The sequence below is a fragment of the Prionailurus viverrinus genome, chromosome E2 (genome assembly GCF_022837055.1).
Source record: "Prionailurus viverrinus isolate Anna chromosome E2, UM_Priviv_1.0, whole genome shotgun sequence".
NCBI lineage: Eukaryota > Metazoa > Chordata > Mammalia > Carnivora > Felidae > Prionailurus > Prionailurus viverrinus.
The window spans coordinates 46684166-46711112 of NC_062575.1; the positions used below are offsets into that span (position 1 = coordinate 46684166).

General features: G+C 38.4%; 1 protein-coding gene across 9 annotated transcripts in view; it reads left to right on the top strand.

Moving 5' to 3' along the window:
- The window catches only part of LOC125153524 (zinc finger protein 585A), a 64651-nt gene that overhangs the window by 19656 nt on the left and 18048 nt on the right, over positions 1-26947 (top strand). For 3 of the 9 annotated variants that reach the window (XR_007147500.1, XM_047836741.1, XM_047836748.1), the window contains exons 1-2: positions 13973-14271; positions 17488-17703. The exons of 1 other annotated variant lie outside the window; for it this stretch is intronic. Coding sequence is in view for 6 of the 8 variants with exons in the window: in XM_047836741.1 (XP_047692697.1) it covers positions 17626-17703 (78 nt within the window). In the remaining 2 variants the exon portion in view is untranslated. Of the gene's footprint in view, positions 1-13972; positions 14272-16658; positions 17704-21214; positions 21302-26947 lie in introns of those variants that run through there. 5 more of the 9 variants (XM_047836746.1, XM_047836745.1, XM_047836744.1 and 2 more) reach the window with 5 other exon arrangements.

Genomic DNA, 26947 nt, shown 5'->3' on the forward strand with positions numbered 1-26947 from the left:
CAGAGACAGAGCATGAGTGGGAGAGGGGCAGAGAGAGGGAGACACAGAATCTGAAGCAGGCTCCAGGCACTGAGCTGTCAGCACAGAGCCCAACTCAGGGCTGGAACTCATGAACTATGAGATCATGACCTGAGCTGAAGTCGGATGCTTGGGGCACCTGGGTGGCGCAGTCGGTTAAGCGTCCGACTTCAGCCAGGTCACGATCTCGCGGTCCGGGAGTTCGAGCCCCGCGTCGGGCTCTGGGCTGATGGCTCAGAGCCTGGAGCCTGTTTCCGATTCTGTGTCTCCCTCTCTCTCTGCCCCTCGCCCGTTCATGCTCTGTCTCTCTCTGTCCCAAAAATAAATAAACGTTGAAGTCGGATGCTTAATGGACTGAGCCACCCAGGTGCCCCTGCATCTTTATACATAAGAGAAATTGGTGTGTAAATGTGGATTTTCTTCCTATTTCAAGACTTATTTTTATCATAATTTAGGACTAACGCTTATTTTCAAAAAATGAACTGGGGAGTGTTTCTGTCTAATCTGGAATAATTTGGTGGTCTTAAAGTTAGCCTAGTCTAGCACTTAACTAGAACTTCCAGTTGAATGTGGGCTCTGTTAAGGGCCATACTTGTCGTGTCCAGACTTAATGTGAATGCCTCTAGAGGCACCTGGGTGGCTCAGTCAGTTAAGCGTCTAACTCTAGCTTTTGGCTCAGGTCATGATTTCACTGTTCGTGAGTTAGAGCCCCACGTCAGGCTCCCAGCTGGCATTTTTGTGGAGCCTGCTTGGGATTCTCTCTCTCTCCTTCTCCCTCTCCAGGCCCCTCCCAGCTCACTTGCTCGCTCTCTCTCTCTCAAAGTAAATAAAATAAAACTTAAAAAAAATACCTCTAGTATTTTATCCTAAAGTATGTAATACATTTTGGGTTGTTGTTAGAAATATTTTATCAGGTTTAAAATGTTCTCTTCTATATCAGGTTGGGTAAATTTTTTGTTTTGTTTTCAAATTAGGAAGTCGCATTTAACATTATCAAATTCTTTTTTAAAAGTTTTAATTTAAATTCATTAGTTAACATACAGTGTAATACTAGTTTCAAATGTTTTTTCTATGTCTACTGGTGTGCCTTCTAGAGTTTTCTTATTAAGGAAGATGTTTCCAATGGGTTTTATTAAGCTTTTATGAAATTAACAAGTTGTCCCCTATTTCTAGTTACCCAAAAGGGGCTTTCCCCGCTCTTATCATGAAGTAATTTTGAATTTTATCAACCATTTTTGCTCCTTTTGCTGAAATACATGATTTGTCTTCATTAATCTGATAGTGTAGTTTGTTCAGCTGATATATTTCCTGATATTAAATTTATCTTTGCATTTCTGGAATAAACACTACCTTGTCACAGTATGCCTTCTTTTAACTCACAGCTATAATTTATTTCTTAATATTTTATCTAGGATTTTTGCATATATGACAATAAATGAGATCAGTGTATAATTTTCTGTTCCTTGGGTTTTCTTTGTGTATCTGTTATGGTTACAGTAATCTCAAAGTGCATTCAGTAGCTTTCTTTTTGTAGTCACTGAAACAATTTTTGTAAGATTTGAAAGTATCTTTTCCTTGGAGGTTAAAAGTTTACTTATGATCAGGGCACCTGGCTGGCTCAGTTGGTGGAGTGTGCGACTCTTGACCTCAGGGTTGTGGGGTGGGTTCAAACACTAGATTAGGTATAGAGATTACTTAAAAATAAAACTAAAAAAACCAACCTTACCATTTATGCAAGGTATGTTTGGCTGGAGAGTTCTTAAACTACTATTACTTTTCTTCAATGGCTAGTGGCCTATTGAGATTTTGTTTCTTCTCGAGAAACTTTTGATACTTTTAAAAAGTTGGCCATTTAACCTAGGTATTTAAAACATTAGCATTAAATCCATTTACTGATTTTTTTGAGGGTGAAGCAGGCAGAAGGAGAGGGAGAAAGAGAATCCCAAATAGGCTCCATGCCCAGCACAGAGCCCCACCAGGGGCTCAATTCCATGACTGTGAGATCATGACCTGAGCCAAAATCAAGAGCTGGACACTCAACTGACTGAGCCACCCAGGCACCCCTCCATTTACTGATTCTTAATACCTCCCGTAACTATCTACAGTTAGTTAAATCTCTGATAGTCCTAATTTTTATAGCTTTCCTTTTGCTTGATGAATTATATTAAAGTTTTGTTTATTTTTTTCCCTCAAAACCAGTTTGCAAAAAAAAAAAAAAAAAATTAAAAAAAAAATGGGGCGCCTCGGTGGCTCAGTCAGTTAAGCGGCCGACTCCGGCTCAGGTCATGATCTCGCGGTCCGTGAGTTTGAGCCCCGCATCGGGCTCTGTGCTGACAGCTCAGAGCCTGGAGCCTGTTTCAGATTCTGTGTCTCCCTCTCTCTGACCCTCCCCCGTTCATGCTCTGCCTCTCTCTGTCTCAAAAATAAATAAACGTAAAAAAAAAAAAATTAAAAAAAAAAACCAGTTTGCATTGTTATAAATGATACCTTCAGTATATTTGCTTGCTACTTATTATTTCATTAACATCTGATGTTTATTATTTCATTTCTTCTTTCTTTGAGTTTCCTTTTTAAAAACTATTTGAATAGAAAAATGCTTTATTTTCAACTTGTTTTGTAGTTAATGTATTTGAAGCTATTAATTTTAGATGTCCATTTTGACATAAAGTTCTTTTTAGTTTTTTTTTTTTTTTTTAAATTTTTTTTTTTTCAACGTTTATTTATTTTTGGGACAGAGAGAGACAGAGCATGAACAGGGGAGGGGCAGAGAGAGAGGGAGACACAGAATCGGAAACAGGCTCCAGGCTCTGAGCCATCAGCCCAGAGCCTGACGCGGGGCTCGAACTCACGGACCGCGAGATCGTGACCTGGCTGAAGTCGGACGCTCAACCGACTGCGCCACTCAGGCGCCCCAAGTTCTTTTTAGTTTTAAATGTTTTCTGATTTCCTTTACAATTGCTTTTTAACCTATTAAAATTTTAAGATTGTTCTGAGTCTCCAAACATATGTGCTTTATTTATTTATTTATTCCAATTTAATTATCTTGTAGTCTAGCAGGTGGGCCATACGATATTTAATCTCTGGAGTATGGGCAATTTAGGAGAAATACTATGTTTCTGCTTGTGAAGAAGTATAAAAAAGTATTTTTGCAGAGAAGCTTTCAAAATATAGCTTATAAATCAAGATAGTTGTGTTAAATTTTAATGTATTCTTACTGTTTCTAGTTAATCTATCAGTTTATGGACTTATGTTAAAAAAATCTATGATTGTAGACTTGTTAATTTTTCCCCTTGTAATTCCCTCAAGTTGTGCTTTACATACCTTGAGACTATATTAAAGCCATACACGTTCTTCACTATTAAATCTTTGTGGTGGAGTATTTTTTTTGCATAGGACATTTTTTCCTTTACTTTCAGTCTTTATTTTTCTTTCAATCTGCTCTTAATGTTTATCTTTTATAAGTACTATATACCTAGTTTTGTTTTGTCACCTTTTCTATAATCTCTTTTATTTTTTTAAGATGATTTATTTATTTTTTGAGAGAGAGAGTACACGTGCACACGTGAGTGGGGGAGGGGCAAGGGAGGGAGAGCGGGGGGGGGGGGGGGGGAGGGAGAGAGAGAGAGAGAGACTGACTTAAGTGGCTTCACGGATGTGGGGCTCAATCCCACCACCCCAGGATCATGACCTGAGCCAATATCAAGAGTTGGATGCTCAACTGACTGAGCCACCCAGTCGCCCCTAATCTCTGTCTTTTAATAAGTGAGGTTAATCTCTTTGTATTTATTGTAAGTATGATATTTGAATTATTTCTGCCATCTTGTTTTGTTTTTCCTTTAACATGTTTCTTGTTTCATTTATTCCCTTCTTGCCTTCTATGAGTTGACAATATTTTCTCTTGTACTATTTTTAAAATTAACTTATTTATAAGCTATTGATCTTTTTCAAGTGCAGATTCTCAAATGACACACAGTCTCCTTTTCGCAACAAATATTTTATTACAACTCTTTGCCTTCCTAAAATTAAGTTCACAGGTAGTATAATCCCTCACCATTCATAATTTTTTAAAACTCAATATAATGCCCTAACTTGACATAAATAGGAACATTAATGGAAAGAAAATTGTAATACAAAAATGCCCAAGACAACTAACATATTGTTACACCTGTATATACACTTACCATAAACATTACAGCTACAAATGCAGACTTCTACACGTATGTTGGTGATGTAAATACTGTAAGCAGTGTTGCCACCGTTAATGTGATTTTTCCAAAACGACAAAGCTCATGATAAAGTTCTGAATAGAAAGTGCAATTTTGCCTCAACTGCCTTGGTAGTTACATACCTAGAAAATTTAGTATGTATTGAAACCATCTAAAAAAAACACAACACTGTGTTTATATGTAAAATAGGCTATAGGCTCAGGTAATCATTAGCAGGTTTTCACCTATTTAAGTATCCAGCAGGATATTAAAAAACTGTGGTGGTGTGGGACAATTCTTCATTTTACAAGAATGTTTTTTGCATTTCAGGACATCAGCATTTGTGGGCTCCCCACATTTAATGGCAGCAGTTGTCCCACAAATGTCCAGCTCCTCATTCTTGGATTGGTTTCACCCTTACTGAGAATCCCTGACCTTCATGAATGTTCAGTAATGTATTCAAAAGAAAGAGAGAGCACACAAGCAGCAGGGGCGGGAGTATGGGGGGCAGAGAGGGAGGGAGAGAGAGAATCCCAAGCAGGCTCCATGCTGTCAGCACAAAGCCCAAAATGGTGCTCAAACTCACAAGCCATGAGATCATGACCTGAGCCAAAATCAAGAGTCAGTCACTTAACCATCTGGGCCACGAAGACTCCCCAGTATTTCATAAATTTCTATGTTTATTATTTCTTGTATGAGTTCTTCCTGGTTTCTCTTGTTTACTATTCTTGCACTTGTGGTTTCATGTTCATTCACACTTGTCCATTTATCTGATATATTCCTCACTCACAGTATCTTTATAATTTGGTCCCTCAAGCAGGTTTCTGCTTTCTTCTTACCTCCTCAGCATGGCTTCCTCTTGGTCAATCATCAATTAAGAATACCTTCATCTGCTACAAACTATAAACCAGGGCAACTTTTCTTATATAACAAAAAAATCTGCGGAGAGACACCCCAGGCTGGAACAACATAACCACGATGTCATCTGTGTCCCAGGCTCCACTATTTCTGCTCTGCCATCCTTAGTGTGAAGTGTAATTTGTCTTATGCCATGTCCCCATATCCCTGGGCAGTAATTGTGGCTTTTTTTTTACACACATCCCCCTTTCTTGGGCAACATCCCACACTCTACTTCCATACCGAATTTCCCTTTCATTTCCCACTGGGGGATGCGGTGCCATGCAGAATTGATCCTTATGAGCCTGATGGCGAGGCCATCAGCATTCAAGTGCAGCAGGTCTCTGTGGTACCAGCTTTGCACTGTGTGCCTAGCACTGGCGGTGCCTGTGCCCGGCATCAGCAGCAACTGTTCTCCTTGGAGGGGTCTAATGGTTTAATTCCTGACCACATAGCCTCCAAGCCTCATTCTCTGGCCCTCATACACAGAGAGAATGAGTTATTCAGTATCTTTTAACAAATCCTGTTTGGGGTTAAAATTAGCAAGAGTAGGTTGTTCTGTTTGCATCCAAGTACTGTGACTGGTACAAAGAAGTGGCATTGGATGTGATAGCAAGCAGCATACCTTAAGGAAATGAAATTATGGGACTGTTTTTGTGGCCTGGTTGGATTTAAAGGCCAGCAGAGACCAAGAAAAACAATTAACAGCTAGAAATAAGGTGGTTACAGTTAAGGGCAGCAGGGTCTGAAGGTTGATTAATGATAATTTAGGCTGGGACTAGGATGAGGCAAGTGAGATACTTGCCATGGGTGTAAAATGTAAAATCACACCAAAAAAACCCCTCAGTAATCAAAATACATAATATTTTAACACAGTATTTTTTTAATTCAAAATTAGTACCTAAATCCCCATGAACAAAATATCAGTATCATGCCAAGCCACATTGAAGCCTGAGGCTAAAAAAAAACATCAATACTGATTCTGTCTTTCTTTAAAATTTTGATATTTTGCACCCTACTCTCAATTTGACCCACAGGGACCATTAGCACTGAAAAGACCACAAAATCCAACTTGACCTGTACAGCAGTCAAAATCTAGCTCTGGTGGTGAAGGCCTTGCCCAGTTTCAAGCATGCCAATAAGACCTGGAGAGTAGAAAATAGCAGCTTTTTAGCTGCATTGGTAAGACAAATGAATGAAGGCGGTAGGAAATAAAGTCCCCAATTACACAGAGACTTGTATTTTCATGGGTTTTCTGCTGCCAAATGTCAGGGTATCTCTCCTCCCAAGGTGAAAAAAAAGTTCCTGAACTTCCCACCATGTATCTGTTAAGACAGAGGGACAATGCTTGTTTTCTTTGGATTTTGGAGAGCAGCATGGTTGGGTCTATTTACTCTGTGCTTCATAAGGCTATATGGTCTGAGTGGGACTCAGAGAAAGAGAAGGCTTTGCAGATGGTCCAGGCTGCAATACAAGCTCTTTGACCACTCGGTCCTTAATCAAGGATCCAATGGTATTGAGAATGTCTGTAGCCAATCAGGATGCTGAAGGAGTTTGTGGAAATCCCAAGTAGGAGACACTATGGCAGAGGCCCCTAGGATTTTGGAGTAGATCCACACTCACTTTGATAAGAAATTATCATCCTTTTTTGTGAAATAGCTCTTGCCTTGCATTGGGTCCCTGGTAGAGACTACACACCTATTTATGGTACACAGACAACTGCAACCTGGGTCCATATTATAAGCAGAATGTCATCTGGTCTACCATGTTATTAAGGCAGGATCAACAACATTTCATCAAGTGGAGGGTTATAAATAGGAAAGGCCCAAGCAAGTCCTAAAATGTCTCATACCCCCAGTGTGTGTACTCTCATTGCTACTTCTGCCTCTCTCAGAGCTACAGATTCATGAAGAGTTCTGTATGACCAGTTGCAAAAAGTTGAGCCTGATCTCTAGATAATGGCACGATATGCTGACAACCACTAGAAATATACTGCTGGAGATTTGCAACCCCTCATAGGGAGTTTTATAGACTGATTGGGAAGGGAAATTCACCCAATGGCCAGAACTTGGAGAGCTAAATCTCATGTGTGTTCTACATTTTAAAAAGACAGCATGAGGTATCTACACTGATTCATATCCAGAGGTTAGTTTTGAGGATAAATGACTTGAAAAGAGCACACTTGGGAGTACCGATAGCGAGTGCATTTGGGAAGAAGTATGTGGAAGGACCCTTTGCAATGTATTGAAAGAGTGAGAATATTTGTATCTCTTCTCTTTGTCTTACCTCTGTAGAAGTGCTTTGTGATTAAGAGGTGAGGATGACATGCTCTGTGGATATTAGCTTCATCCAGCCACCCCAATGCTTGCTCGTTGGGTTCATGAACCATATAGTTATTCACAGTATTAACAATGTGGATTTACCCTTACTAAGGATTACCTCACTACCGTCAGTTTGCTATAGTATCCAACCATGAGCAACAGGATTATGTCATCACCATGTTGACCAGTCAGCTAGATTTCTTCCACTATGAAAGAGGTGATGATTTTTTTTCTCCTTACTGGGGTAGATACTCCTTGGAAATTAAATTTGCTGCCAGCTATGGATATTATGAATTCCTTATTCATGATCATGCTTCCCACATAACATTACTTTGGACCAAAGAGCTTCTTTTATAGTGAAAAAAGTAAAGCAATGGGTTGATGCTCTTGAGATTTGCTGGTTTTATTCAGTGCCTCATCACCCACAAAGCTCAGACATTTTAGAGCTCTACTATTCTAAAACTGTTAAAAACTGAAAAAGAGTACCATCTAGAAGACCATGCTTTGCAAAGGTGGGTATTGCCCTCACATCCAGTACATGGTCTCATCAGAACCAATATGTGGTATTTTTTTAGGGTCTGGGTACCCAAAATGGAGACTGGGATAGCACCTATTAGTATTAACACCTAATTATCTACCACTAAAATATTTGCTCCCTCCTATTTAAAAAATTACCATCTATGGGCTTTGCTGGTGAGGTCTTAATGTTCAAGGAGAAACTATTCCCTCATATTTATTCCATTGAATTTGAAATTGAGAGTGCCACATAGCCATTTTGGTGTCCTCAAAATCACTGAGTAACATGATATAAAGAGGGTTCAGCATTTAATGATTAATTCTGATTTGCACAAGGAAATAAGGTTCCTGCTATCCAAAAGGCAGGTAACAGGTTTTCCAGGTAGTTTTAAAAGGTTATTGGCTCGGGGCGCCTGGGTGGCTCAGTCGGTTGAGCTTCCGACTTTGGCTCAGGTCATGATCTCACAGCCTGTAAATTCAAGCCCTGTGTTGGGCTCTGTGCTGACAGCTCAGAGCCTGGAACCTGCTTCAGATTCTGTGTCTCCCTCTCTCTCTGTCCCTCCCCTGCTCATGTTCTGTCTCTCTCTGTCTCAAAAAGAAATAAAAACATTAAAAAAAAAAAGGTTATTGGCTCTACCTATATTTTCTTTCATACTTTGTCTTCTACAGATTCATAATATATTAGAAATTTATTATTACCTGTCACCCATCCCCCTACTATTTTATAAGGGGCATATTATTTATATCTTAAAAAAATTATTTTTATGTTTATTTATTTTGGAGAGAGAGGGAGGCAGAGTGTGAGCAGGGGAGGGGCAGAGAGAGAGAGGGAGACACAGAATCCGAAGTAGGTTCCAGGCTCTGAGCTGTCAGCACAGAGCCTGACATGGGGCTTGAACTCACGAACCGCGAGATCATGACCTGAACCAAAGTCAGACACTTAACTGACTTAAGGCACACCACATCTTAACCAATTATTCCACAAGATAGGATTGTGACAGAACCAGAAAATGAATGAACATCACCTAGAAATTCCAAATATGTAGTTAGATGTATTGACTAATGTTACCTGGGATTCACTCTTTTGGAGACTGCATATTTTGATTTGTACAAGTTACAGTTGCATTATTTGAGGGAGCATTTTTGTTTATTTGGTTTATGTTTGGAGGGAGAGTACATACTGATGTTGGGCAACAAAGGGATGGACTGTAGTGGGCATTAGTCATGCCTTCTGGCTGCCTGGCACATTTTGCACACCCTATATTCACGGGGTTTGCTACATTATGAGACCCATCTCCTGAAGCTCCTAACCAGAAACTCCCCTCAAGGTAAGGTACCCTTGGCTCAGAGAAGAATGATGTGGAGAATAAAGGCATACATAGAACTGATTCTGCTGAGTGTCAAAAAGATGCACCAGAGGCCATAGTCCTAACTGCTATATCCCATATCTTTGTTAGCAATACAAGCTGTGGTACCTGTGCACAGTGGAGGTAGAAGTAGCAGTAGGTAATCTGGGCTACTGCAGAATCTTCCCAACTGATCTTCTTGCTTTTTCCCTTGTCTTCTTCCCCTCAACTCATAAAAAGCAGCAAAAGGGATCCTGTTAAAAAGTTAATTAAATGATGTCACTCCTCTTTTCAAAATCCTCTATGGGTCTCATTCACAGTAAAAACTGATGTTCTTGGGGGTGCCTGGGTAGCTTAGTTGGTTAAGTGTCTGACTTCAGCTCAGGTCATGATCTCATAGTTCATGAGTTCAAGCCCCATGTCAGGCTCTGTGCTAACAGCTCAGAGCCTGGAGCCTACTTCAGATTCTATGTCTCCCTCTCTCTCTGCCCTCCCCTGCTTGCATGCTCACTCTCTCTTTCTCTCTCTCTCTCTGTCAAAAATAAATAAACATTTAAAAAAACCTGATATTCTTTTTTAATTTTTTTTATTTATTTTTAAGACAGAGAGAGACAGAGCACGAGTGGGGATGGGGCAGAGAGAGAGGGAGACACAGAATCTGAAGCAGGCTCCAGGCTCTGAGCACAGAGCCTGACGCAGGGTTCGAAGTCACAAATTGTGAGATCATGACCTGAGCTGAAGTTGGACACTTAACCAACTGAGCCACCCAGGTGCCCCCAAAAACTGACGTTCTTAGAATGGTCTTCAAGGTCTGCAACCTGGCTCCCTCATCACCTCTTTGACCTCATCTCCTTATCATTTTTATCCTGGCTCACTCTACTCCCACTGCACTGGATTCTTTGATATTCCTAAAAGTCTTTGTATCTGTGGTTCGTTCTTTCTGGACACTCCCTAGACACTCATATGATTCATATAATATTCATGTTTATAATATTCATAGTATTGGCTAACAGGTTTCCTCTTCTATGAAATGCCTCTTTGTATCTTTTGCTGTATATGTATTGGGTTTGTTATGCTTTACTTTTTTTAAAGATTTTATTTTTAAGTAATCTCCACACCCAACGGGAGGCTCGAACGCACACCCCCAAGATCAAATGTCTTATGCTCCACCAACTGAGCCAGTCAGGTGCCCCTTGTTACGCTTTACTAAATGATTTGGAGTTGTTCCTGCTACCAGTCTCCTATAGGCTTGTATTCTATCTGTCCCAGTTTATAACTTATCTTTTCATTCTCTTTACTGTCATTTGAGGAACAGAATACTAATTTTAAGATAGTCAAATTTATTACTCTCATATTTCTTTTGTGTTCTGTTTAAGAAATCTATTACCATAAGGTCTAAAAAATATTTGCTGATATTTTTTACTAACAGTTTTATTAAAATTATGTTTTGACATTTGAATCATTAATCCTTCTAGGGTTGATTTTTTCATATGGTGCCAAAACCATTTTCTTTATGGTTTTTGGCCTGTCCAGCTTCCCTTCATATGGCAATTACTTCCTCTATGCTTTTTTTAGAAAGCTTTGTATTTCAGTAAGGCTTTCAAAGTCATTACTCAAAATAACCATAGAATTCTCCTGACTTTCAAATTCTTTCTCTATAGGAATGTCCCCCTTTCTTCCTAATGTTGTTTGTGTGTATCTTCTCTATTTTTTTTTTCATCTTTCTTAAAAAAATGACCTCACTCTTTTACAGAGAACCAGCTCATGGTTTTATTATCTATAGTAGGGTTTTTTTTCCTATTTGTTTTATTAACATCTGCTTATCACATTGATTACTCCTTCCCAATTTCTTTGGGAGTATTTTTTTAAAGTTTATTTATTTATTTTAAGGGGTGGGGGGGAGAGAACAAGCATGTGAGCAGGGGAGGGGCAGAGAGGGAGAGAATCCCAAGCAGGCTCCGCACTGTTAGTGTGGAGCCCAGTGGGATCCAATCCCACGAACCACAAGATCATGATCTGAGCCTTCATCAAGAGTCAGAGGCTTAACTGAATGATCCACCCAGGTGCCCCTCTTTGGGAGTATTTAATAGGACTTTAGTAGAATGTGATGGAATTAAAGCTTAATTAATGTTTTCAGTCCTCCTGGCATCCTAATTTTAGGTTAGATTTTCTTCTGGATATCACTTTGGTCCATCCCTTAGATTTTTCATGTATATAGTACTATCATTTCCCTCTTCATTATAAATAGTTCGCAACATCCCATATTATGTTGTCCTTAACCCAAGGGTTATTCAGATGTGTGTATTTTAATGTACATGCATTTGGAACATTTTACATATTCTATTGTCTGTTGTTGGTTTCTATCTTCATTTTTATGTAGTCTGAGACACGGCATATGTGATATCAGTTTGGGGACTTTATGATGTCTTTTATGGCCTACTTTTTGGAGAATTTTTATGATTGTTCCATGAATGTTTGAAAAAATGTAATTTTCTGGTTAAAAATAAAAATAAAATGTAGATATATATCAAATTAGTTATGTTATCCCAATATAGTCTTATACCTACTTTTCTTCTATTTGATCTGTTTCTGAAAGATATGTTAGTTACTGTGATTGTGAGTTCCTCAAAATTTCCCTGTTTTACCAGCTTTTGCTGTATATATTTCAGAGCTATATTGTTAGATAAATTTTATTAGTGTTTTATGCTCTTGGTAGCTGCATCTTATTAAAACATGGAACATCTCTGTCAATAGTGTTTGCCTTGAAATTTGTATAATCTAATACTATCAACACACCTGCTTTCTTCTTGATAATATGCCCTTGTAAATGATTCTTAAATTCATTTCCTTTTTAAATTTTTACTGTGAAATTTTCACACAAATACTAAAGAAATGAGAACATTATAATGAGCTTCATGTACCTATCAGCTGCTTTCATCATTTACCAACATTCTGTTTTTGTTTTATCCTTTTACCCTCCTCAATCAAGTTTTTTAAGCTGACATTTTGCTAGTATTTCCACATAAATCACTAAAAGATTACGTCTTCTTGTAAACATAATCATATTACCAACAAAATTAACCGTAATTCTTGGGCCTCTGGTAAAAAAGTGCGTTCACTAATAGACTTCCACAGATTTTTCCTTAAACCAGTTTTGGGAGAAGACAGACAAGCTGGTGAAAGCACAGTCCAACCCTGTAACTGGCCCAGTTTTGAAGCTAAAGCCCAGAGAGGGGCATAAATAGCCCGAAGATACCCAGCATGCCCACATCAGAGCTTAGGTCTCGTTCCCTCAAAACACTTCCCACCGCTGCGACTGCTAAAAGACTTTTTTTTTTTTTTAATTTTTTTTTCAACATTTATTTATTTTTGGGACAGAGAGAGACACAGCATGAACAGGGGAGGGGCAGAGAGAGAGGGGGACACAGATACGGAAACAGGCTCCAGGCTCTGAGCCATCAGCCCAGAGCCTGACGCGGGGCTCGAGCTCCCGGACCGCGAGATCGTGACCTGGCTGAAGTCCGACGCTTAACCGACTGCACCACCCAGGCGCCCCGCTAAAAGGCTTTCAGAAGAACCTCCTACCACTGTCAGATAGAACGTCCTGGCAGAAGCCAGTATTTAGCTGGGTTTTATTTAAAAAAATTTTTTTTTCAACGTTTATTTATTTTTGGGACAGAGAGAGACAGAGCATGAACAGGGGAGGGTCAGAGAGAGAGAGGGAGACACAGAATCGGAAACAGGCTCCAGGCTCCGAGCCGTCAGCCCAGAGCCCGACGCGGGGCTCGAACTCCCGGACCACGAGATCGTGACCTGGCTGAAGTCGGACGCTTAACCGACTGCGCCACCCAGGGGCCCCTTAGCTGGGTTTTAAAGAATGTTTAGGAATTCGCCAGATGAAAGGAATTGTGTCTCTGCAACCTCCCCGTCATAAGCACCCCCGTGGACTTTAGGCTTCATTCACATAATAATGACGTTGTTCTTAGATTTTAATTTACAAATAAACAAAAATTGCAGTTTCCCTTAGGTGCTTTTCGTCACACGTTGACGACATTAAAAACTATTATTATTTTTGTAATTGTCGCTGCTAATGGAAATGAATGAGGATTCGAGGCTCCATTTCCCTCCACCAGCCCTTTGGAAAGTGCCGTCTTGCCCTGGCGGCATCCCTCAGGAGAGAACTAGACCACACCGACTAGTACCTTATATCCCCGGGGGGGGGGGTTCTCCCACAAAAGGCTAAACTACCCTGCCTGCAGCTGACTGCCCATTCTGACATCTATGTTGCCGGTGGTTTCGCCCAGAAACGGGGCTCCCACTCTGACCTCTCCACATTCTCCCCGAGGGTGTCTCCAAAAATCAGATTGTACTGTCGTGACTTCTCCCCTCATCCGCCGATTTCTCCCAGGATTCAGCCGTAGCACATAAGACGTTTGTCCTCATAACTTGGTGATTTTTCCTCCCTTGCTCCCCTCATCCCCGGTGGTTTCTTCCAGCAGAAAATTAACTCTCAGCCGAGCGGTTTATCCCGGAAGGCAAATTAGCTTTTCTAAATATGACACAGAGCACCATACACCATAGCCAAGACCTCCCTCCTCCCAGAAGCCTACCTCGACCAGAGCCCCACCCCTGTATTCTACGTTGCAATCCCCGCCTCGCGCTGAGAAAACGCGCGGGAGGCCTATTCCTCCGCCGTACGGAATGGACACGCCTCAAAGATGGCGGCTCGCGCTCAGAAGCACCATTAGGCAAGGCCGTGTTCTCGGCCCGACAGCGTCTCTTACGGAAACTACGCCATGTTGGCTATTGGCATATGCGGCTTCCAAGGTAACTCAGAGCATGCGCGATAGCGACTGTCCGTGAGAGGACGTGCCGAAGGTCAAACCGGAAGCGGAAGCGGTCCTCGAATGCTTTTTCGCCGATGATGTCTGGAGCTTCTCCGCTGTTTAATTCCGAGAGATCTCTGAGGTGATTTGGTTGGTCGTGATTAGGGGTTCTGGGGGTCCGTGACGGGTGTGTTGTCCGTGGGGTGAATGATGGTGGTTTCTGGGTCTGTGGCATCCGTTGCTGTGAGGGCAATGATAGGAGTCTCTTGGTTCAATGATGGGGATCTTGAGATGAGTGTGGGATTTGTCGGCTCAGTGATGGGAGTCTGTGGTCAGTGACTGATCTGTGGCGTCAGCTATGGGGCTCTGTGAGGGCTATGATGAGCTCGCTTTCCAAGCATTAGTAAGCTGTGGTGTGTAGCATTTTATTGTTCAAATCTAAGTACTGTTTTTTCTTCAGTTTTAGTTATTTTTTTCTTTCAGTCATGAGTTATTTAGAAGTGCATTCTCTATCTCAAATAATGTCTCTGGGTAATGCTCGAATTTAAAAGTTGCTTTACGGTCTGGTTCATGGTCAGTTTTCATAAATGTCATTTCTATTACATCAAAGCAATGTGTGTCCTCTGTTGTGTTTCATATATAGTCTCACAGTTTATCTTGTTTGCTTGACTAATTACAGAGAAAGGTGAACTCGTGGAGGTGATATGTTCACTTGTCCTTTCTGCTGTCAGTTTCTGCTTTGTATATTTGAAACTATTATTAAGATGGGTTGTTTATTTTTAATAATAAATATGACTAATAACTAAAAAGATACAGTAACAATTCAAGCTGTCACCAATAATTTATAAAAGGGGTCATTTTCCCAATTTCCAGCACTGGATTTTTTTTTCAACTTTTTTTTTTTTTTTTTTTTTTTTTGGGACAGAGAGAGACAGAGCATGAACGGGGGAGGGGCAGAGAGAGAGGGAGACACAGAATCGGAAACAGGCTCCAGGCTCCGAGCCATCAGCCCAGAGCCTGACGCGGGGCTCGAACTCACGGACCGTGAGATCGTGACCTGGCTGAAGTCGGACGCTTAACCGACTACGCCACCCAGGCGCCCCACACTGGATTTTTTAAAAATAAGTTTTTGCTATTCTGAGGTGAAATTATATCTAATTGCTCTAATGCATTTTCCTATTAGTAAAATGGTATCTTTTTGGTTACTTACCATTTAAATTTCCTTTTCTGTGAATTTTCATATCCTCTGTTCAGTTTTTATTTTTCCAGGGCTTTTTTTTTTTCCATATTGATTGCTAGATTTTTTTTAATTCAGAGATAATCTATTTTCACATTTTGAAAAAATATATGTATTTCTTCATTTTTATTTTTATTTATTTATATATCTTTAAAATTTTTATTTATTTTTGAGAAAAAGAGAGAGAGAGCATGAGCAGTGGAGGGGCAGAGAGAACAGGGACAGAGGATCCAAAGCAGGCTTCATGCTGACAGCAGAGAGTCATGCAGGGCTCAAACTCACCAATCCTGAGATCATGACCCGAGCCAAAGTCAGATGCTCAACCGACTGAGCTACCCAGGCGCCCCTTCATTTTTATTTTTAAAGTATGTTTTAACATGTAATTAGGAAATACCATCTAACCAGAAATATCTGGTTTTTTTTCTTTTAAAGCATCTGGGTTTTCTCACATGTGTACTAAAAATTCCTCCCACCCCACCACAATGTTGATACAAACTATACTACTAAAATTTCATTTTTTTAAATACAAATACTTAAAATGCTTAGTTCTGCTGGAATTCAGTCTAATATATAGTGTGTGATAGCAATCTGGTTTGTTTTTTTCTAGGTGGATGGCCAATTATATCAGTGCCACTTATACAATAAATGTTCTGTGCGCACTCAGTTGAATGCCATTTTTATTACATACATAAGTCAGTACTGTCTGAGCTATTGTTTTCTGTTTTGATTACATTGTTTTTATATTTAAGTTTTAATATCTAATAGAGAATGGTAATTGCCAATATTTATTGTCTGCCTCTTGCGTGCCAGGGAGATGTTGACTACTTTACAAGCATCATCTCTTTTAATTTTTATAACCTTTTTTTTTTAAATGTTTATTTATTTATTTTGAGAGAGAAAGAAAGTGAGCAGAGGAGGGGCAGAGAGAGGGAGGGAGAGAGAGAGAGAATCCCAAGCAGGCTCCATGCTGTCAGTGCAGAGCCAGACACGGAGCTGATCTCATGAACCATGAGATCATAACCTGAGCCGAAATCAAGAGTCGGACGCTTAACTGACTGAGCCACCCAGGTGCCCTTAATTTTATAACTCTTGAAATAGGTACTTTCATCCTCGTTTTTGAAACTAAAATGGAAGTAACTTGTTCGTATTCTCATAGCTGAAAGTTAGCAGAGCTGCAGTTCTAATCTTTTTAAAAAAATTTTTTTTTTCAACGTTTATTTATTTTTGGGACAGAGAGAGACAGAGCATGAACGGGGGAGGGGCAGAGAGAGAGGGAGACACAGAATCGGAAGCAGGCTCCAGGCTCCGAGCCATCAGCCCAGAGCCCGACGTGGGGCTCGAACTCACAGACCGCGAGATCGTGACCTGGCTGAAGTCGGACGCTTAACCCACTGCGCCACCCAGACGCCTCTGCAGTTCTGATCTTAAGGAATATTACTCCGTATCTCATTGACCAGTACTCATCACGGGTTTTGTTAAACTTTACGTTCTCCACAGCGGTGGTTCTCAAAGTGTGGTCCCTGGACCAGCAACATCAACATGACCTGGGGACTACTTCAAAATGCTAATTCTTGGGCCCTGCTATGGTCTGAATGTTTATGTCCCCCCAAAGTTTGTATGTTCAAATCCAGAAATACCGTATAAGGAGGTGAGATCTTTGGGAACTGATTGGGTCACGAAGGTGGACTACTCATAAATGGGATTAGTGCTCTTGTAAAATAGATCCCACACAGAAGGTGCTGGCTGTGAACCTTTAGTGAGGTCTCTCACTAAAATGTGACCACACTGATGCCCTGATCTTGGACTTTCCAGCCTCCAGAACGGTGATCAATAAATCTCAGGTGTTTATAGGCTGCCCAGTCTGTGGTGTTTCATTATAGCAGCCTGACTGGACTAAGAAAGTTGCTCCCCTAGGCCTGTTGAATCAGAAACTGGGAGTGAGATGGAGGGTTTTTACTGTATCTTAACAAGCCCTCGAAGTGTTTTGAATCCACATTAAAGTTTGAGAGCTTCTGCTCTCTGTGTCTAGTTCAGGGAACTTCACCTTGGTGCCGTGGTGTTGGCAGGAAATGTTTATGTGATGAATATTGAGTATGTGACCATGTGGACATTGTCTTCTAGGTTTCTTGTTGTCTCTGGGGAGCCCCTGGGTTAGATCTTTCTCCAGACTTCAGCCTGCCTCCCCCCAGCAGCTCTGCTTGGATTTACAGATGCCTACCAGGCTTTAGGCTCCTGAGAGAATAAAGTTTGAGACCTACCATGACGATGTCAGCTAATCAGACCTCGCCCCAAAAATCCCTGATCCTGGTTCCAGAGGAATATGACAGTTCATATGAGGTGAGAAGGAAGAATGTCGGGGGTAAGAATTCATCCTGGGAGTAGATACCTCTGATATGTCACCAGAGCCTCTGGGCAGTGGCAGACGGGCCACAGGAAGCAGCCACACTCTCTTACTACCCTGAAGCAAATCTTAATCTTTCTGCCAAGAATAAGAAACACATGGGTATTGTCTCCACATCTAGAGACCAACTGTATGATAGTGGAGAGGTGAAATGTCAAAAACTGTCTTTTATTCTGTCCTCATGCTATATTGATCTTTTGGCTGAGGATAAACTTCCTGATTAGAAATAATTTTTGTGCACGATGTTGAAATTATTTTATTTCTTCTTAAACTGTTTCTCCCACATACATATTTCTCTATTCTCTTTCTGAAATTTAGATGTTGGTTCTCTGTTGATCATTTTTATGAGCTACTTCCAAAAACTTCTTAATCCTGGCAGATAAAAAATATGAAACTTTGCTATAATATTGATTTTATTCTCTAACCAAGAGCATTAAATTAGAAATAAGAAGTAAAAGACTTTTGCACGGAATTGGGAATAGACTTAATATCACTGAACTATACATTTTAAAATGGTAAATTTTGTTATGTACATTTTACCACAATTTAAAAAAAGTAAAAGGCTAGCAAAAGAAACCCCTATATGTGAAAACTTTGAACATTTTTTTTCTACATAAATATTCTTTAAAGGGAAAACCATAAAATGTCTTAGAAAATTCTTTGAGTTGAATTTCAGTTAAATAAAGAACTACATTTTATTTTTTTTTATTTTTTTTTTTAACGTTTATTGATTTTTGAGACAGAGAGAGACAGAGCATGAAAGGGGGAGGGGCAGAGAGAGAGGGAGACACAGAATCGGAAGCAGGCTCCAGGCTCTGAGCTGTCAGCCCAGAGCCCGACGCGGGGCTCGAACTCACGGACCGCGAGATCGTGACCTGGCTGAAGTCGGACGCTTAACCGACTGCGCCACCCAGGCGCCCCAAAGAACTACATTTTAAAGTTGGTGGTGAAGCTAAACTACAGAGGAGCAAATCATAGATTTAAATGCCTTTTTAAGGAATCTTTGAAGTTTAGGGGGGAAAAGATGTAAGATATGAGTAACGCTTAAAACTGAAGAAGTTAAAAAAAGAACTCAATAAATATAAAGTAACAATAAGGAGTAAAAAACAGTTAAGGGAAGAAATTAGTCACATGGAGAACAAAACTAATTGATGAAGATGTCTGGTAGAAGCATAAGTGGCTTCTACACGCTGGTAATCAAGAACAGAGAGTAAAGATACACTTAAAGAGTGTAACAAAACATCGGAGACAGTTACTGCTTCATCAAAGATTAAAACCATTGTGAAAAAAAAAGATTAAAACAATTGTGAATGAATATTATATAAAATCATATAAACAACAGGAATATAGCTTTACAAAAAATAGATGTCAAAATTGGTGGATACAAATGGTTCAGAAGCCTTTCAGGAAATTAAAAAGTTTATTGAACACACAGTTAAAAGTGGTGGTAAACTTCATGGGGATTTACATTTGGCCCGTATGCCAAAGTTTGGGTAAAGATGGTATCTAAAAATATTTCCAGCCTTGTTTGTGGTATTTGTTTTATTTTGTTTACTACCTTAAACTTGATGCCCAAACTAATCAAGGACAGTAAAAAAAGAAACAACTGGAAATTATGAACATAGATTCAGAAGTCAGATGTATTAATTAACTGAATTCAAGAATACATGAAAACAGTAGCCAAATAGGGCTTATCATAGGGACACATGTGAAGCAGACACTACTTTCTCATTTAGTAGTCAACTCCAAATCAAAGAAGTTAAGATAGTAAAATATCTAAAACAACAATAATAACAATACTGTATATCAAAATATATAGCAAAACAGCATTGAGAGATAATTTAGAAAAATAATTTGTGTCACGCAAATAAATGTAAAAATATAGATGAAATGGATGACTTTCTAGAAACATAGTAAATTTCTCACCAAATCTTTAATTACTGTTTTCCACATTTTCACTTTTAGATATTAAGATTTTTAGTTAAGTAATTCTGTTTTTTTATTTTTTATTTTTTTTAATTTTATTTTTTATTTTTTAAAATTTACATCCAAATTAGTTAGCATATAGTGAACCAATGATTTCAGGAGTAGATTCCTTAATGCCCCTTACCCATTTAGCCCATCCCCCCTCCCACAACCTCTCCAGCAACCCTCAGTTCTCCATATTTATGAGTCTCTTCTGTTTTGTCCCCCTCCCTGTTTTTATATTATTTTTGTTTCCCTAAGTAATTCTATTTTTAATAAAATTAGGATTGCAGCTTTGGAGAGATTTATTTGCACTGATTTTATTCTGCTTCTTGGAATGTTAAGTTTTGTGTAAAGTGCGTACGTGTGTGTGGGCAGATTTTATGTTCAATATTTCTGAATGTTACATAGGCACCTGAAAAGACTGTCTCAGGATATAGAATTTGCTGTCTTATCAATAAGCTATCTTATGTAGTTATGAAGTTTTACAAATGTGGTTTATTTATTTTTTACTTTATCTGTTGGAACTGAGAGATACTAAGTTTCCCACCATGAATATATTTGTCTATATTTATCTGTAGTTTCTGTGAATGAATTTGGATGCTATGAAATTTGTGCAGTGATAGTAATGACATCTGAAATTAATTTTGGATTATGTTCTTGTTATGTTTAATATTTTTTTCCCTAGAATTCAGCCGTGTCTGATTGGAGGCTCGTTTCCTTCCTGTTGGCATTTTGAGATACAACTTTTGCTCATCCTTTTTCTGTCCTCGGAGTCCTTGTGAACTTTTTTTGTATAGCATTTAGAAAAGATGTATTTTATGTACACTTTTGATAAAGATAGTTCTTTTATAGATCTTTCACCTTAGACCTTGTATTCTTGCTTTTATTTCTTTGTCCCTTTCAGTAATTTGGAAGGTTTGGTTTCTTTTTTGTATGGCTGGCCCTCTTAGTGTGATCTTTATCACATTAACGTCTTGAACTAAATCTTTTCTCTTGTTTTAGACAATATCTATTAAATTTATACTGTGAAAAATGATAAAAGTTCTATGTTTCCACTTCAAGGATTCTTCTGTTTATTAGATGTTTTTATTAAATTCTATTTTTTTTTTTCTATCTTCCTCTAAAAGTTTCACGTTGCTCAGTTGTCTTAATCTTATCCTTGTCGCTTTTTGTGTTTTCACGTGGTGTTTTACTGCTTTCAGAGAGACCTCCATTTTTGTGTTGCTTTTCTTTTTCACCTCTTTACAGAGTGCTGCCAGTTTATTTTTCAAAAACTTGAATAACCATTTGCTTTAGCCTGTTTTTCCATTATTTCTTCCTTGGACTCTGAGATTTCTATTTATTTTAGGTAGTTTTTTGTTTGTTTTAGTGAATTCCTTGAAATCATGGTGAATGTGTTTTCTTCTGTCATGTGACAATTTATTTCTAGCATGTTCCTTTTAATTTCTTCTTTTTTTCTCTCATTCTTTTTACTTATAGTATCTTTGTACATCAGGCGATGTTTATTATTATCTTTGAATGAGGAGATTTTTTCCTGGACAAACTGTTTATAAGAAGCTCATTTTGGTAAGGAGTCAAAGCTACTAATATAACATCTTCTTTATTCGCCATTAATTCTGATGATGTTGGGCTTGGGGGCTGGGGTTTTGGTGTATGTAGGGTATGACTATGCCAGTGTGTGAAAGAGAAAAATCGGGGCACATGTATTTTTGCAAGTATATAGGGAACATTTTCAAAGAAATGACAGTGTTTTAAGCCCCATAATCAACACATCATAAAGAAGCAGACTATAATCTCTAAACACAATTAAATGAAGAAATAAAAAAGATAGCTTTCAAATAACATAATTTTAGTCATGAAAAGCCACAGGTATCTAAGATATACTTCCCAAAGAGAGAGATATACTTCTGTATTCCCTTGTCCTTCCTCTATGCTCATTCCGTCCCCTGAATTCAGTGGCCTGCTCTGTACATACAACTCCCGAATCTTTATCTCCATACTATCTCTCTATTCAGCTACTTAGTATATACCCTTATACATGTCTTATCACCTAAATTTCAATATGTACAAAATTTAAATCATTATTTCTTGTCTTGTTCCCCCAGCCTCCTCCTCTAATCCTTAAATCCATCGGTGACACCAAAATCTACAGTTGGACTGAACTAATAACTGATATTGGACTGAACTAATAACTAATATTTATTTGAGTCCCTTTTTCTCACCTTCACAGCTGGTGTCAATTTTATCTTCTTAATATCAATTCCTTCTATAGCCTTACTACTCCAGTCTTAAGTTTAGTTAAGTAAGAAATTCATATTCTCTCACATGAATTGTGCAGTGGGTCTCATGACTGATTTTCCACTTTTGTCTGTTCCAAATTTTCTGTTTTAAGAATACACTTTCTTCAATATATTTTTTTAAACTTTTTATTTATTTTGAAACAATTATAGATCCTAAAAGGGATTGCAAAACATACTACAGTGGTGGTGCACGATTCTTTTTTTTCATTACTGGTTGTAATTTGATTTTTTGAGGATGTTTGCATCTAAGGTCATGAGAGATAGTGATCTGTAGTTTTCTTTTTTGTACTATCTTTGTCTAATTTTGATATCAAGGTAATGCTGGCCCCACAAAATTATTTGGGAAGTGTTCTCTTTTGTTTTCTGGATAAGACTGTAAAAATAAGGCTAACTCTTCTTTAAATATTTAGTTGAATTCTCTAATAAAGCATTCTGGGCCTGGAGATATCTTTTTTTCAGGAGCTTTTAAATTAAGACTTTAATTTCATGATTATAGGATCATCTTTTCTGTTCCATAATAGTTGTGTTTTGTTAGTTTGGGGTTTTTGAAGAAGTAATATATTTCTTCTAAGTTTTTGGATCTATTAGCATAGAATTTTTATATTCTCTGTATTTCCTTTTAAATGGCAGCTGCATCTATAATATTTCTTTTCCTTTTTTTTTTAAAGTATTTATTTATTTTGAGACAGAGCATGCGCATGTGCACAAGTGGGGGAGGGGTAGAGAGACAGGGAGAGAGAATCCCAACCAGACTCCTAGCTGACAGCATGGAGCCCCACTTGGGGCTTGATGTCACAAACCACGAGATCATGACCTCAGCCAAAATCAAGAGTCAGATCTTTAACCGACTGAGCCACCCAGGTGCCCCAGTATTTCTTATTTCGCTACTGACATTGGTGATTTGTATCTTGTTTTTATCTTTGCCAGTCTAATAGCTCAGTCAACAGAGCTTATCAATTTTCTTGATTTTTTTCAAATAACTGCATTGTATTTTATTGATTTTTCTTGTGTTTTTTTAAAATTTTTGTTTTTAATTTCATTGATACCTGCTCTTTATTTTTCTTTCTTCTCCTTGCTTTGAGTCTATTTTGCTCTTCTTTTTCTAGTTTCTTGATTTAACAATTTTCCCCTTTCCTTTTTTCTTAATTGATACATACTTGACATAAAATATTATATGTTTCAGGTATATAACATAATACAATGTTTCTATATGTTGTGAAATCATCACCACAATAAGTCTAGTTAACATTCATTACTGTACATAGTTACAGTTTTTTGTGTGATGAAAAATTTTTAAGATTTACTCTTAGCAACATTCAGTATACATTACAGTATTACTAACTGTAGTCACCATGCTGTAACATTATAGCCCCATGATATATTTATCTTATAACTGAAAGTTTACCTTTTGACTGCCTTCACCCATTTTGCCCACTACCCATTCCCCTCCTCTGGTAACTACCAGTCTGTTCTGTGTATATGTGACTTTAGGTATTTTTTATTTTGAGTTTCACATATAAATGAGATCATATGGTAATTGTTCTTCTTTCTGACTTCTTTCTCTTAGCATAATATCCTCAAGGTCCATCCATGCTGTTGCAAATGGCAAGACTCCTTTTTTACGGCCAAATGGTATTCCATTGTATATATATACCACATTTTCTTTATCCATTCATCCACTGGTGGACACTTAGGTTGCTTCCATGTCTTGGCTGTTGTAAATAACACTATAGTAAACATGGAGGGATGCATATATCTTTTTGAGTTTGCTTTCATTTCCTTTGGATGAATATCCAGACATGGAATTGCTGGGTCATATGGTAGTTCTAGTTTTAATTCTTTGAGGAACCTCCATACTATTTTCTGTAGTGGTTGCACCAATTTGCATTTTTTTTTTAATTTTTTTTTTAACGTTTATTTATTTTTGAGACAGAGAGAAACAGAGCATGAACGGGGGGGCGGGGGCAGAGAGAGAGGGAGACACAGAACTGGAAGCAGGCTCCAGGCTCTGAGCCATCAGCCCAGAGCCTGACGTGGGGCTCAAACTCACGGAACGTGAGATCGTGACCTGAGCTGAAGTCGGATGCCCAACCGACTGAGCCACCCAGGAGCCCCTGCACCAATTTGCATTTTTACCTATAGTGCACAAGGGTTCCCTTTTTTCCACATCTTCATCTGTACTTGTTAATTCTTATTTTTTGTTTTGTTTTATTTTTTGATAATAGTCATTCTAACAGGTGTAAGGTATCTCATTATGGTTTTAATATACATTTCCCTGATGATTAGTGATGTTGAGCACCTTTTGGCCTTCTATACGTCTTTGGAAAAATATCTATTCAGATCCTCTGCCCATTTTTTAAATAGTTTCCCCTTTTCTAATGTAAACATTTAGTGCTATGAATTTCCCTTTCAGCATTGCTCTATCTGCATCCCACAGATTTTGAAATATTTTCACTTTCAGTTCTATGTATTTTCTAAATTTCTTTTGAGAATTCCTCTGTGATTTATAAGTTATTTAGAAATGTGTTACTTCATTTCCAAATATTTTGTGGCTTTCTGGATAGCTTTTGTTACTATTTTGTAATATAATTCCTTTGCAGATTTTTCTGTTGTCTTTGTTACCGATTTTTGGTTTGATTCCATTATGATCAGAGATGCTATGTGTTATTTTAATTCTTTTATATTTGTTAAAGTTTGTTTCACAGTCTAGGTTATGGTCTGTCTTGGTCAGTCTTCTGTAGGTGTTTGAAAAGAATGTGTACTCCACTGTTGTTAGTTGGAATATTCTGTAAATTTCAGTTAGATCCTATTGTTTGTTTCTTCTATATCATTGATTATTTCCTGTCTACTGTTTCTATAAATTGCTAAGTGTGGGTATTCAGGTCTATATAATTATTTTTTAAAATGTTCATGACTTTAGGTAGAAATAGCCATTCCTTCAATTATGCATTTACAGATGAAATTTTTTAAATATGGAGGATCATGTTTTTAAAAAACATTTTATTATGAAAAAAGTAAACATATACAAAAGTCAAGAGAATAGTATCAGGAGCCCTTGTATTTCTCGTGCCTACCACCTAGCTTTATTAGTCATCAATATTCTGCCATTTAAATTCCATCTAAAACCACCCCCCCACTCCCTCAGCTGCTAGATTATTTTAAAGCAAATCCCAAACACCATATCTTATCTGTAAATAATTTGACATGCATCTTTAAGAGATGAGAATTCTTTTTTTCTTTCTTTTTGTTTAACATAACCACTAAGCCTTTATCACATCTAAAACAACAGTAATTCCTAGATATCATCTAATACCTGGTTATCGTTTGAGGTTTTTATTTATTTTTTTTAATCTTTTTTTCAACGTTTATTTATTTTGGGGACAGAGAGAGACAGAGCATGAACGGGGGAGGGGCAGAGAGAGAGGGAGACACAGAATTGGAAACAGGGTCCAGGCTCTGAGCCATCCGCCCAGAGCCCGACGGGGCTCGAACTCACCTACCGCGAGATCGTGACCTGGCTGAAGTCGGACGCTTAACTGACTGCGCCACCCAGGCACCCCCTCGTTTGAGGTTTTTTTGTTTTTTTTTTTTTTTTAATTTTTTTTTTAACGTTTATTCATTTTTGAAACAGAGAGAGACAGAGCATGAACGGGGGAGGGGCAGAGAGAGAGGGAGACACAGAACCGGAAGCAGGCTCCAGGCTCCGAGCCATCAGCCCAGAGCCCGACGCGGGGCTCGAACTCACGGACCGTGAGATCGTGACCTGAGCTGAAGTCGGACGCTTAACCGACTGAGCCACCCAGGCGCCCCTAAAACCCATCATAAATATCTTCTTAATGTTGGTTTGTTTTAATGAAGGGCCAAACAAGGTCCTCAAGTTGCGTTTGGTTAGTATGATTCTGAAGTTTCTTTTAATAAAGAAAAGCTTCCCTTCTATTATTTTTTCTATTGTAACTTATTTATTTATTAAAGTTTATGTATTTTGAGAGAGAGAGGCAGAGAGAGAGAGATAGAGAATCCCAAGCAGGCTTTGTACTGTCAGCGCACAGCCTGATGCAGGGTTCAAGCCCACAAACTGCAAGATCATGACCTGAGCCAAAATCAAGAGTTGGGCACTTAACTGACAGCCACCCAGGCGCCCTTATAATTTATTTTTTGAAGAAAGGGGTCATTTGCTGCCTTCTGGATTTAGCTTACATTTCAGTCTTAATATTGTTCAATATGTTTCTCTCACTTTCACTTTACCTGTGAATGATTTGTTAGATTTAGAGGCTGAATGAGATTCAGGTTGGATTTTTCTTTTTCTTTGTTAAGAATACTTAATAGATGGTATAATGAAATCAATTACTATATAATGTCAGGAAGCACATATTTGGTTGTCTCTCTTTTTGTGATGTTAAAATTGATTGTTGAATGTAGATGTTATTAGCTGGTCTATCATTGTAAACTTCTCTTCAGTCTTTCACCTGAAACAGTTAAGCAATTGTTTACTGAATTAGTGAATACTGAATAAATTAATGATTACTGAATAAATTCAGTATTTCATTAGGAATTACAAAATTATGATATTCTAATTCTACCCTAACAACTTCATTTATTTGCTAGAATTGTTATGTAAGAAACTTCCTTCATCATTTATTTGGTTATCCTGCAATAGGGATCTTCTATGGAAAAAAATTCACATAAATCTGATTACCTTAATCACCTTTACTAAAAGTAAAAAAAATCCCTGTTTTATGATCAAACTGTTTTTTCCATAACCACCTTCCTGACATGTCATGCAGACTTCTCTCCATTATATATATATTATTGGTGTTCCCCAAACTCATCATGTATTTTCCTGTCTCCTCACCTTTGCTTCTGTCTTCTCTGGGAAGTGACCTCCTTTACCCCCCATTCTTTATTACACTTA